At 34.0% G+C, this 14,808-nt stretch overlaps 1 protein-coding gene across 1 annotated transcript in view; it reads right to left on the bottom strand.

The window, feature by feature from the left end:
• Window positions 1-5,479: 5,479 nt before the first annotated feature.
• LOC131066239 (AP-1 complex subunit gamma-2) overlaps window positions 5,480-14,808 on the bottom strand; it is a 152,426-nt gene continuing 143,097 nt past the window's right edge. The window contains exons 13-18 of the mRNA XM_058000947.2: window positions 9,280-9,384; window positions 8,880-9,160; window positions 7,831-8,178; window positions 7,517-7,692; window positions 6,271-6,375; window positions 5,480-5,988 (exon numbers count right to left, since the gene is read on the bottom strand). Coding sequence (XP_057856930.2) covers window positions 5,893-5,988; window positions 6,271-6,375; window positions 7,517-7,692; window positions 7,831-8,178; window positions 8,880-9,160; window positions 9,280-9,384 — 1,111 coding nt within the window. The 3' untranslated portion in view covers window positions 5,480-5,892. The remainder of the gene's footprint in view (window positions 5,989-6,270; window positions 6,376-7,516; window positions 7,693-7,830; window positions 8,179-8,879; window positions 9,161-9,279; window positions 9,385-14,808) is intronic.

Below are 14,808 nucleotides of genomic sequence, written 5' to 3'. Positions count from 1 at the left end.
TTCACTGTCACCAATTCTTGGCCCCCTCTTGACCCTCTTTGGCCTTTTTGACCACTTTTGATAAATTGGCCATATTTTTTTCAGACAAAATCAAATGGGTGAATGAGATATTGTCAAAAGTTGGTTTTGAGCTTGATCTATTTTTCGCTACTATTATTTTCTAGATTCTACTCTCAATGTTTTCTACAGGTCATTGAAGTTAAATCTTCTTGTTTGCACTTCTAAGGTCATATCTTACATATCTAGTATCTATTTTTTGCTAACAAGTAGGCGTTAGAAAGATAGTTCAGTGCTTTACCTAGATCTACAACTTGTTTTTTCATATTTTAACTACATACATAAAGAACTCATTTGAAGTTATTTTTTTCTTTTTTTGCTTCCCAATTTTGAAATTTGCAAAAAAATTTCTTACTATGAGGGGGGAGTAGAACTTCATCTTTTAGATCCTCATACTTCCCTCGCCCATACATATTCTAAAATATAAAACTGATGGAGGGTTATTCCATTAAGTTTCTTATGCCACATAATTATGACTAGATTGGTTTGTTTTAGGGTTTATGGTTTCGTTTAGATGAACATAACTAGATATTACCTCGGTGTTTGATAGATTACAACATAGGAACTAGATGGATACAATTGTCAATTTGATTGCACTGCATGTTTCAAATAGTCTCCTATTTTATCTTGATTCTCGTGACACTCCTCAAGCTATATGACTCAAATTTTAGGACCTTTTTGGTGGTATTAATGAGTTTTATTCACTTTAGCTTGAATCATATTTGACATCTTAGGTCTCTAATTCCTTATCCTCCATTGAGGATTATTTGGAGAAATTCAAATCTATCAAATCACTTTTACTGCATTGTGGCAAGGATAAGGCTGGCAAAGAGTGCATCGCTCTGATTTTGTTTAACTTTCAAGGTCCATACCAAGTCTTTCCTTCTACATTTTATTCGACTATAGATGCTTTGGATGCTACCTTCAATATTCCTTCTTGTGGGATGTTTTGTGAATACTTGACTTAGGAACAAGCCAAGTTGACTTAGCTAGATTCACTTTTTGGTTCCAAATCTTAAGGCTTTGGTTGCATATTCATCTACAAGAAAACTTAGAAGAAACAAAAGAACAAAGGTTCCCAATAAAATCATCCATCTATAGAGTCTCATGCATAAGATTCATAAGATTCATTAGATTCTTCTTTCTCTTCAAAGAGGTATTCATCTAAGAAGAACAAGCCAAAGATGGTATATTGCACCAAGATAGGGCATAATGAGCTTCATTATCACACAAAGCAAATACATAAGCAAAAGAATCTTCTACAAAAGAATAATATTCAACCACCATCTAATTCATCCTCTTCTACCACTTCAATACCTGCAAATTCTAGGTTCGCTTTTATGGGACATGATGAAGATAAGATGAAAGGCCATGCTCTCTTTGCATTGACACATCTTCAGTGCAACAACTGACTTCTTGATTTAGGATCCTCTCATCATATGTCATCATCCATGGGTATGTTCTCTTCTTTTGACCATTGTACTTTACCACACATTTTGATGGGTAATAATACTTATATGTTACTAGGAGAGGGCCTAGAAATGTTGATGGCACATTTAATTATTTCATTTATGTCCCTTTATTATCTTCCAACCTCCTTTCTATCCACCAGATTACTCACAATGGGACAAGTAACATAATAGAGCTCACCCCAAATTTAGTTATCATCAGAGACCTACATAGTGTAGACCTTATTGTAGTTGGTCGTATTGATCATGCATCTCAATTATATGAGTTCTCTATTATTTCTCTCATTGAGCTTGTAATCCAATTGACTAGTCCTCACACTCATGTATCTAGATGGGATAAAATATATGAGAATAGGCTTTTTAACTTGAACCTAGTAAGTTTCTATCATCCACCTTGGTCCTTGAGACTTGCATTGTGCCTCCTCATTCATCTTGAGCTTTTTTAACTTCTCCCTAAGTCGAACTTAAGGGGTGGTGTTAGAGTAATTAGGATACCACCTAAATAATTTTGTAATTAGGTCCCTAATTACTTTTTTTACTTAAGCTAAATTTGGGAATACTTCTTTTGTTAGATTGGACTAATAATAGATCATGTTGTCTCATTTCATATGATGTGGACACTTGGAAGTAGCTAATTTAATCTTCCTCTAAGGTTTAGATCTAAGGTCGCATTGTCTTTTATATAGGGATTCATCTTTCATTTTAATTCATACTATTTTTTGCATCAATACAATTATCAAGTTGTTGAGAAAACGATCTCAATTTGTGACAAGTGTCTTTCTTGCATGTGATTGATGGGTTTGTGGGGTTGAATAAATCACTCAATAGTAATCTTATATTGTGGTCATCTCAATTTGGATAAAAAATTAGTGTTTATTCTAAGGAGTCCATGGAGAGGCCTTACATAATGAGCAAGGATTAAAGAGAACCAAACATTCTGTGTCAATCCCCTTCCTTAAGAAAATTATGAATATATTCATGGACAAAAACATACTCTGACACATCCCTTAGATATACAATGTATATGAAGATAATTTGGCAATGCATTTTTACCCACACAAGTGTTTACAAAGCCTCTTAAATGTTAAGAAATCATAATTCAATATAAATTCTCCCAAATAAGCTTTCCTTCTCATAAAATTTTCTAAAACAAAACAAGCCCTTATCGCTCCTACACTTGTAGCTTTATTTATCTTTGAATTCAAACACATTAGACATTCATATGTTTTTCCTTCTTGTACCAAACTTTAATGTCTATTAAAATCATACATACCCTTGCAATTATGTGTTTGTAAGCACAAGTAACCCCTCTACATTTTATGTACTATTATATTTTACAAGCATGGACATATTCCCCGTGGTCATATTTTCAAAAGCATGCAATTATATACTATTAATTTCAATCTCCCTTTCCAACACAAGCTTACACATAATTGGGTAGTAAAATCCTTCATGAATTAACTTTACTTATGAACCTTATGTAAAGATTCTTTCACCCATTAAAGATTAACTTGGTAAAATAAAATATCTAGAAAGCTTCATAAATTTCATATGAATTCTCTTTGATGGTTTTTTTTGTAAATTAATGCAAGAACCTTGTAACGATAGAAGAAAACCTTTGAAAAAATTTGTAGTAGATTCACTATCTCATAAATGAACATAAAAAATGAAAATGCTAAATATTATTCAAAGGAAAAACAATTTTTGAACTCAATACCCTAATAAAGCCTTCAAGTTTCATCAAATTAATAACAAGTCATGTTCTACCAATTAAAAAAATTACCTTTAAGACAGCAAAGTTTTCACCTCTTTAAATATGAACACCTTAAAGTACAACTGATCTCAAAGTTGAAGAATGATCAAGTTCAAAATTCCAATAGAGTTTCTAAACACGTGCTTTCAAAGTTCTTCAAACCAAAGTTAAAAGTTTATATGAGTGCAAATTTTTTTTTAATACATTACAAATATATTACATGAAATCTTTATATTAAAACTTTCCTAGAAACATTAGGATTTAAAGGTTTGATTAAAACTTTAAATCAAATCTTGTGAACAATTTCATTCTATTTTTGATTTTTTATTTCAAAGTTTTTTTATTACAACCAATAATTCTAAGGGATAACACAACACGAAGGCCTAGGGATCACTCAAACTAGATAAGAGGACAAACCTATGATTAAACCAAGGACAACAAAACATCAATTCAATAGAATTGTAACTTTTACGAGCCTTAAAAAATGATATGGAACTTTATGTGAGAATGTTTCAAAGAAAAAACTAAGACCAACTAGCATAGTCCATAAGCCCTATTTAATATCACTAATTTATATTGCGTTGGTTTTACATAAATATGTAGCTAAAGAGATATTGGACAAATTTGTAGATATATGAGAAAATGGTCTATTATTTAGTGGTTGCGGTATTGTTAAGAATATCATAAAGTCTGATTAAACCATTTTCTACATAATCAAATGACGGAAAATCATATTTGAACAAATTTGTAGATATATGAGAAAATGGTCTATTATTTAGTGGTTGCGGTATTGTTAAGAAAATCATAAAGTCTGATTAAACCATTTTCTACATAATCAAATGACGGAAAATCATACATATACACTTACAAAAGAACCAATTTAATGACACTTTAAAAAGGTCATTAATACTAGGTTTAAAAATTTGAAGTTATTGATATTGTGTTGCTAACAATTTTGATATTAAAAGTAGCTACTATAATCGTTTTGTAGTTCATTTGTCTTGATGTTTATACCTTTCTTCTTCGATTTTTTTACTATGTGAAGTTTTCTAACCAAATGATTTGTGACTAAACATTCTTTAATAGCTTTCAAACATAGATGCTATATCATAATTTACTAAGTGAAACCCCTATTGCAAAATGCTAGAACATGGCAATATAATGTATTTACAGTTTACGAACTCAGGTCTATATTTACGAAAAGGTCATGCCCCTCATTACGATGCAAAGGAATTTATATCTAATGTAAATGAATCATATGCCAAATAATACATACAGAATTTTTACGGCTAAGATTTGGTCATATATTGTGCAGACGTTCTTGAAATAGAAGTCCGTTTTAGTTCTGATAGTTGAACGTGACATGTCCATTGATCAAGTTGAATGTGATAAAAGCACACAAATTAGCAATTTAGCAGACATCTAATAATTTAATAATTTGAATATAACTTCAAACTACATTCATTGTTAGGCAAGAATACTGATGATACAGGTTCTTCCATTCTAAAACTATAAAACTTCAATCAGACGATAAGTCAGAGAGCTACCTAAAGATGATATTAAAAGTCTCATAATTGACAATTTTCAAGATGATATTACCCATGCTTGTGTAGCAAACATATGCAACTGAAGGGTAATGGTAGTTATATAGGCAGGAACATCAATTCTAATTTATTAATTCGCGTGCATCAGCTTTCTAGTTACAAGAGGGGCACAAGTGCCATGTGCTTTATTTTAATTAAATCAGCAACCTAATCTATCTTTTCATCAACTTGCATAGGCAAAGAACTGATCTGCAGAAGTCGGTTTTGATTGGACAGGCTGTCCCATAGGCTATCCTTAGCCTCATGGACGTTAAAATTGTCGTCTTCTTCTTCTTCCATCTTCATGAATAATCTTATATTTAAGTCCAAAGCATTTAATTGATTATTGTTTAAAATCCATTATAAGTCAACATACGTAAATTTTATACATTTGACAACTGTTAAGATGCCATGCACAAGAAAATTCAAATTTCCTGTTTGACTGAAAAAAATGCTTTATGTATTTTTAACTTTTTACATATACCAAGAACTGATACAAGGGAATCGATAATATTCTGACAATCGTGGAGTTATTTCTGCACAACATTTGTACTTTAAAATGAACTTTGAAAGGCACAAATTATAGGAGATTTGCCGATGCTTTGTATGGCAAAAACTGAAAAATTCCAAGAGTCCTCTGTAGATCTATAACAAAATTAATACAGTGGGCAATTGTCTTGAAGATGCCAGTAATCCTCTAAAGCTTAAATGCTTCAAGAAAACTGCTCTAGTTTACAACATCTAGTATTGAGTTTATGATGTGCACCAAGACATTTGAGAAACCTTTTCCCAGCCTAAAAAGCAATCTGCTGGATATTATTTCAAAAACATTAAATAAACCTTTCAATCCATTAGTTGAATTGGATCTTCCAACTGACATCTTCATACCTAACTCTAATGTACAAAGAATATTTGCTATATGCTCCGGAAAGCAGTGATCAACTAAATGTCGCCACTTTCACCAGTTTGCCTCCAAATCAACATAAACAACAGTTAACTCAAAAAATCCCAGAACACAAAAATATAGTTACTATAAACCTGCAGGAAAATTGTTGACCTGCCCTTGTTCAACAACATCTTGGCCACTCACTTTGTAGGCGATCCGTACTCTCATTGCAAGAGATTTCTGTTATAGCAGTGAAAGAAATACATGAGACTTTAACATCCCTGAATTTGAAGTTTACACAAAACAACATTATTGAAATTCAAGCTAAACACTTTTGACACAAATCTTTATACATCGTACTCTAGTCCCTAAATACTACTTTAAGAAGTGACATTGAACTAATCAATAACAGCAACCAACAATTTACAAAAGAATAATTCCAGCTGAAAACTGAATCTAGACAATATAATGATTTAGCTTACAAGCCAATCTGTGCATGTTAATATGCACTTTCTTTGTTACCTGGCCATGCTGACTGTTATTGACACTCAGACCTTGCACGATTTTTCCATTAACACCAGGTGAAAGGATGTTGCTACTTGCTGGATCCAAATGGAGTTGCATAAACTGTGAAAAATAAAGAAGTAAATAAGATACGTACTGATGTCTATTTTGGTGAACTTTTGAAAAAGCCAAAATGGTGTTGCATCGAAAATGATAGCTTATTACCCATTGATGCTACTAGCAATCAACTAATATCACTATCTTGTGGAGGTGATAAATTATACAAAGAAATAACTCTATATTTTAAATTAAACTATATTGTTTAAGTGAAATCAAAAACGATGCCTAAAATTACCACCATTGCAACAGGATTCCAAAATATACAAAGCAAAAACATGAAATATATTTAAAATATTCTACCAAACAGAAGTATAGGTTTACACCCAAACTCAAAAACATGAAATATCCTATATGACACGACAAAAGTAAAATATAGAACAGAAATAGTCAACATGACACATTTCTCAACAGACTTTTGGCCCTGCAGTAGGAACCCAGGTAATAAAGAAGAGAAAATTCAGAACAGGATGATGCCTTTAAATGTTAAAGATATCAAATGTAATACCTAAAGTTAGCACCATCACAACAGGATTCCAAGATTTAAAAAAGCAAAAACATGAAATATATTTGAAATATTCTTTCCCACAGCAGTGTGTAGGTTTACACCCAAACTCAAAAACATGAAATATCCTAATATGACATGACAAAAGCAAAATATAGAGCAGAAACAGTCGATGTGACACATTTCTCAACAGACTTTTGGCCCTGCAGTAGGAACCCAGGTATTAAAGGAGAAAATTCAGAACAGTATGTTGCCTTTAAATGGATTACAAAGGAGGGATCTCAAGAAGGCTAAAGCAAAAGCAAACCAAGTTGATAAGATCCCAACGACAGATAATGTCCCAGCAGCCAACCTACTGACTATGACACAAGCTGTTAACGATATTATTTCATTGTGGACTCCTGTCCAGACAGTTATTTACAAACTATAAGTTTGACCATCTGTGTAGCTACTGCCACCTCCAACAGAATAACTGAAATGTTATATAAAATTCAAAAATTAATCATAGATTATTATGAGATGAAAGCTGGCATCTAGAAGTTTCTTGTTGAATTGGATAATTTATTAATTTCCAATATCAATCTTTATCAAAAAGCAACCAGAATAAGGACTAAATTTCAGAACAAATACAGTGAGTCTTGCCTTTGGCACAGCTGCCTGGAAAATGAAATCTGTAAATGTATTGGAGGTCAAATTTGTGAAACTGGCTTGCACTAATGTAAGTTGGGGTTTGCCCTGCTGCTTTGTAAAATCAAAAGTGACCTTCAAGGATTTGCTCTGGAATGCCACTATTGATGGATATGTTGGAACACTGTCTCCTGCAGAAATTCATTATATTAAAACTATAAATTAAAAAATGTTATCTTAATGAATTTCAGTAATAAACTATACAACAGCCATACAAATATCATTATGAAAAGTATAAATATTTGAAGGTTTACAACTTTCATCCATACCAGATACTGCTGGAGCTGCCACAGGACTTAAATCTCCTAATAAATCAACTGTAGAAGAAGGTGGCAAAGATGTCTTTGTAACTCCATGAATTCCATTTACTGCTAAACCTGTGGATCTGTTGTCACTAACAGATGATGTCACTCTTTGCTCGTGTGATGGAGAAACAGAAGATGCTAAAGATGCCAATTGTGATAATGGGTCTACAATAGTAACTGGTGCTGCTTGTGCTTGAGTGGATGATGCCAAGGTCGATGCTGTAGAAGTTGATTGCACAGGAGCAGGAGGTGTCCCAATAGACAGGAGATCCAAAAGAACATCTGCATTTCCAACTGAAGCATTGCCTAAACCTACAAATCGAAAACAAACTTTCCCACTTAAGATAATAATACAATGTACAGAACTGGAATATAAAAACAGAGAAAAATTTATTAATCTAAATAATTGCTAAGTATTGAAGATATAACTATTGAAGAGGGAAAATGACTCCTCATACTTGTAAAATAGGTTAGACAACAAGCCAAGGGGTACAACTTCTAAGAAAAACTGTGACAGGAACAGGATAAAAATTAACTAATATATCTCATTCACTAACAATGATAAATCTGTAAAAAGCTAACAGAAACAGAGACATTTTAGTTCAGGAAAAGTAACCACAACACACAATGGATTCTATAACAGGGTATCTAAAACATATTCCCCAAAAAATGTTTATTCAGAAGGATCGATTAAGGACGGAAGTATAGGTTATTTGTGCTGTAACTCGAAATGATATTAATCATTTACAAAACCAGAAAATATTAGCAAGTGCATGGTTGAGCCTTCAATGTCTTTGAGTATCAGAGATAAAGATTATTAACGACAAAATCTCACCAGATAGATATGCCAACATGTCACATAGTTTGCAAATTCAAAGGGTATCACATCCAAACAATCTTCCAAACAAGCAAATACACTTTGATAGGTAATAAAGAATCAGACATATTTGGCCAAAAGGAAATTACAAGTCTTTTCATATCCACACAAAGCAAATGTAAAAATGTGAAGGTACCAGGTAATGCTGGAGCTGGAGAAGAACCAATTCCTAATAGATCTTGAAGAATGTCACCAGAAGACACAGTTGGAGATGGAGTATCTTCCACACTTAAATCAAGCAAGTCCATAAGAGCATTTGTTGGTGGCTTGCTTACTCCATTTGCAAGGTTTGTAGGAGTTCCTGGAGATAAAACTTTAGCACTACTCTCTGTAGTAAGAACTGCACCTGCAGTGTCAGCTTTCTTTCCAGCATATGCTGATTCATCCAAAACTGGCATTCGTTCCACCAAAGCAGACCTGTGCCGTAATGGTTTCTATCTTCAGTGATTAAAATATGCAATGCCATTGGTACTGAAATTTTTTAACAAGAAAACGAAGGATAAAAATATATATAGAACAAGAAGTTGACAACATACTTAATATTTTCATGCTTGTGAAGAATTGAGCTGAATTCAATGGATCTCTGTTGCAACTCGAGAGCAAAGTTTCCCTTATGTTGAATTATCAAACCTTTGATCCGCCTTCAGAAGGAGAAATAAAACAAGTCAGAAATTGTGTGTAGTCTCTCTCATGTGAGATAGATATCAATATAGAAATGCAGAGACTTCTCTCATGGCTTTACATAACGCTGCATCAATGCCCACCAATTGATATCATTTTCATTACCATTGAGAAATAGCTTCAATTTGAAAAAGATGATCATGAGAAGTCCATCATAAAAACTCAGTAAATCATTATCTCATTATTATATGCAAATTAAAGATAAGTGACTGCTAATAATTATTGCTCGAGCACAGCAACTTATTTTCTATGGTATCAAAAGCAAGCAGTGCCCATCCAATAATTATTTAAAATTTAAAACAAATGAATCAGCGAAATAACAAATAACAATTGTAAGGGCTTAAGTACCCATATTCCATCTGACATATCAGCTAGCCAATACCTCACAAACCCAACCAATTAAGAATAACATCCATAGAAACAATAATTGTAACAGCTGAGAACCTCCAGGTGTCTACAGAAATACATAAGAATATCAGCCAAATTTAAAAAATGACAGCTCCCAGCTTTGCAAGCTGCTAGCAATGCACAGTTCCATAGTTATAAGGGGACAAAGAAATCTGTGCACAAGGACACAAACAAGTATGTCAGTTTTAGGTTAAAAAGAAGGGATCCCCCATTTTGACATGGACCACAACTTTACACAATATCAAATATTTGTATGCAAGCTGTAAAACACCTTCCCAACATTCTCCCACTTATTGTATACATTGTATAAGGGGTCAAACCTAACCAAAATACACTAGCTACAAAGAGAAAAGATCCCCATAAATATCCTACGGTTACACCATCTAAACCGCTCTATGCTCACAAGTTTCATTAATGCATCAGCAACATTGACTGATGTGTCCACCTTCTCTACCACCACCCTTGTATCCTCTACCATGTGACAAACAGAATGACATTGTGAAAAGTTGGGTTCTCTGCCAAGTTAATGGCATTATGACTATCACACTTGATTTCCACTGTATCCAACTTCAACCCGACGTCTGATCAGAATCTCTGAAGCCAAATTGCCTCCTTACAGCAATGAGTTGTTGCCATATCCTCTACCTCTATAGTTGAAAGAGCAATCATGGCTTACCATTTGTGAATCTAACTAATTGCACCACCAAGGTAAATGCGCATCCACTAGTGATCTACTATCCACATCTCTTGGTCAATGAGAACCAATAAATGCCTAGATATCCAAAATCCTACCCGAAGTTTGTCCTCCCTAGTAGCAAATCAAACACTCTAATGTGTCTCTCAGATACTTGAAGACCCTCTTGCTTACAGTTAAATGCTCCTTTTGCTAGATCAGCCATAAAAAGGTTCAAGACTCCCATTGCTTGGATAAAGTCTAGTCTCATGCAAATGATAGCATTCATTAGGCTACTACTGCATTCACATAGAAGATGTGGCTCATGTCCTCTATTTGGCCTAGTGTCAAAGGGCACTGATTGTCAGAGAGCTTAGTTCCCACAGGAATGAGAACTCTAACTAATTTGCAATCCTAAATCCTCTACCACTACAACATTGAGTTAAAAAACTTCTTTTGGATAATCGAGAGTTTTTCATTCACTCTCTCTTGATCTCCATCCCCAAGATGATCTTAGCCTCCCCCAAATCCATACTGAAAGCTAAGATTTCATAGCCCTGATCATATCCTTACTGTTATTGAAGAACATATTGACAAATAAACAGATAACAATAAAATAACCACCATCATGTTTGAAGTAAACTAATGTTTCTGCAAGTTTCTAGGACTAAGAGGCAGGGAGAGCAATTTTTTCCAAAACTTTGGGGATGGAAAAGGTACGACTGTATACATGTATGCATATATGTACCATAATTTATGCAAAAGCTAAAATGTACAAAATTAAATAGAAAATATAGAATTGTGAACATGGTACAATAATTGATCAATGATACCAATAAGTTAGAGGCTATATTAATTAAACATTGCCCATTGTTAAATCATAAATCTAAGTATAACATTTGAATATCAATGATCATAGCAGCTGAAAATTGATGTTCATTATAAGTGAGCTGAAAATTCAAGTACCAACTAGAAAATAGTTTTGCATGCACCATTATTTGCTGTTTCTATTAGATGACGTTTTTAACTGGTGAATATTTCTGTAGACGATCTGGATCTACTTATTCTATCCTTCCATGTGATGATACTAATAGCTGTTGATGGTAAATCCTCACCAAATTCTTTAAAAGCTTGTATTGCAATATGTTACACTTCACAAGGAAAAAAAAGTGAAACTGTTTTAAAATTCAAATCTGACAGCAGAACATCGCAAAGCTGATATAGCAGAGGAATCAAGAGCCTTATTTCAGCAAATGAAGGCCCAGCAACAATCCTGTAATGCTCATGCCCATTTAATGAGATGGAAAGAAGCATCATATTAGACTGTTGTTGCTGAAATCCACCTGACCAAATAGAAGGATAATTCTGCTGTATTTTTGCAGCATCCCAAGGTCCAGCAGTAGCACAGTAGCTAAGTTATTGTGGTTGTCATTGTATGAAAGGCAAAGCATAATATCATATTGCTGATGTGGGTGTAGAAATTCATATCCAGTTGCCCAAAAAAGAACAGTAACTGTTGTTGTAGAAAGCATGTGAAGAACCAAGATCATTAAGAAATTGTTGTTGTGGGAATCATTGTGCAATACTCTTATTGTGGTGATTTTAGACTTCTTTGATATTAAAAAAGCAGGTTGTTTTTCTCATGTTTAAAAAGTGTCAACCTGCATGAAACGTCAAGATGCCCCCAAATCTTCAGGAAAAAAGGGGACAGATTGGCAATGTTTCATCCCCATCCTTGAAAAAACCACCCTCTTTGGAAACAAGAAAACCTTTGGAGACAGGTCCCCAGATATCCCCATCCCCCAAAGCAACACCCCCTCTCAAGGAACAAGAGAAAAGCTCCAATGACACGTCCTCACAGAACATTGAACAAAATATAAATAATCGGACTTTGCTCTAGCATACCCCAACTTCATGAAATAAGTGTCAAACTTCAAATACCACATCTTTGGGGACTGTTTCAGAGCATAAAGAGACTTTTTCAACATGCAAGCCAAATTTCTCTTACCCATCTCTAAATCCCAATGCAAAAAAAAAGTCACAACCATTTGTTCTACCTCAAGGTCATACACAACAACAAATAACAAGAATTTAATGGATGCCCTATTTGCAACATGAGAGAAGATCTCACCAAAATCAATTCCCTATCAGCCACTAACCTTGCTTTGTACTTCTCAACCCTACCCTGTAAACTGCACTTCTTGAAAACCCATTTGCAGCCAACAAGTTTCCTATCCTTAGGAAGCTTCACCAAGTTTAGTGTGTTATTTTTTTTTTAAGTGTTGTCATCTCATCCATGACCCCTTTTCAAGGATTACTATCTACAAACTCCATTGCCTCCTTCACTGTCCTACATTGTTTCTCATTTGAAGACAAAGTTGGAGCCCACCCTAAGAAGAAGTTAACAGTTCAAAACGACAAAAAACCTTTCCTTTACAGAGAGGCATACAAGGGTAGTGTTAGCAGGAAAGTAGAACAGTTTAAATATAGTCAAGCAAATCCTACTGCATCTTGCCACAAGGAGTCCACGGAGCATGAGGTTCAAAAGATACCAACTAGGATAGAGCTAAGATAGATGGGTCATGCCCATCCTCTAGATATAAGAATAGAAGAAGATTTAAATGATAGACAAGGATTATATACGAGATATGTATGAATGTATGTGACAAGAATGTATGATATAAAGATAGTTAAATATAGAAGAGTATAGAGGAAGATATATGATGTATAAGGAGATATAAGGATGTGTAAATATATTGAATTGATATAATTAATAAAAACACATTGGAGATCTATATATGATATGTTATGTGGTATTATTTATGATCTGTTAAATAGATAGTCTTCTATCCGGATCTAATCCCTATTCCCTTCGTATGAGAGCTCGGGGTATAAACTACAACACTCAGAAAGTACTTGGGGCTCAGAGCTTCATACTGTGTTCCCTAGATTTCTGGCTAACATTGGTTCTGTTGCAGGACCCTCACTAGGTCATATAAAAGAACAAACAAGCGGTACAGTTAAGAACTTTGATTGATGGGGTAGTTAAGGATGCAACACTACAGAAGAAAACAATTAGACAATAGCTTACTGCAGAGTTACACAAAGTAAGGATGGACGCAGAAAAAAAAGAATGTGCTACTGCACACTCTGCCTTGGAGTCATAGATCAGTACCATGAAGAATAATAAATGGGACTTAAATAGTCCATATCAATTTTGTCTACAATGGCTGAATGTGACAGCCCCAATTAAGGCACAAATGGATCAGTTGGAAATTCAAATCCTTCAAAGAGCCATGGCCTATGGCACCCTACAAGATTTGGATGGCCAATCCCAGGTGGAAATGGAAGCATTATAAGGGCAGTTTCAACAACTACAAGATCAAAGAGATAAAACCTGACACCACTTTCATCAACTTAGGAAGTGGTAAGCCTGAGGTTGGCCCACATTTCTAGAGTCCTTTGTAGACGGCAATTATGTTGTCACTAAATAAAACATGGTTATGTTAATTTGGCATGTAATGGGCAATTAGTTCCCGTAGGTAGTTGGGAGTTCCGGCAGTTGGCAACTCCGCCAATTGACCAAGTGGTATATATTCTGGCAATGTATTTGGGAACAGGAGTTATGATGAACAGATTTTTCTGATGTGATTGTACTATCCATTACTGAGCAATAAAGTTATATCATTCTGCCTATGTTACTGTCATTTTATTTATGTTCTGTGCATAATTGAATTCTCTGTTTATTCCGTGAAGTTAAAGCATATTCACCACAGGGAGTAAACATCCTTCAAGAAGCTCAACAGCTTGCACAGAAAATTCAAATACCCACCACACTTCTGGAGGCAAAAATATTGCTTTTGCAAATCCAAATACAGATTCAACAACTTCAATTAGCCAAAACTCGGTGGGACAATAATTTTTGCAGTTCGAAAGAAATATATAAGGATATTCTTCCAACACTGCAACATTGACTTGAGGACAAGTTCACGGAGGGTGAGATTCAAAAGATACCATCTAGGATAGGGATAGGATAGATGGGTCATGTCCCATCCTCAAGATATAAGAATAGAGAAAGATGTAAATGACAATGGGAGAATATATATATATATATATATATATATATGAATGCATATGACAAGAATGTATGATATAAAGATAGATAAATATAGAAGAGTGTAGAGGAAAATGTATGATGCATATGGAGATATAAGGATGTGTAAATATATTGAATTGATATAATTAATACAAATATATTGGAGTTCTATATACAAAATGTTATGTGGTATTCTTTATGCTCTGT

This window comes from Cryptomeria japonica, chromosome 5 (genome assembly GCF_030272615.1).
Source record: "Cryptomeria japonica chromosome 5, Sugi_1.0, whole genome shotgun sequence".
Taxonomy (NCBI): Eukaryota; Viridiplantae; Streptophyta; class Pinopsida; order Cupressales; family Cupressaceae; genus Cryptomeria; species Cryptomeria japonica.
Note: the sequence above shows the minus strand (reverse complement) of the source record. Positions and strands in the feature narration are given on the sequence as shown.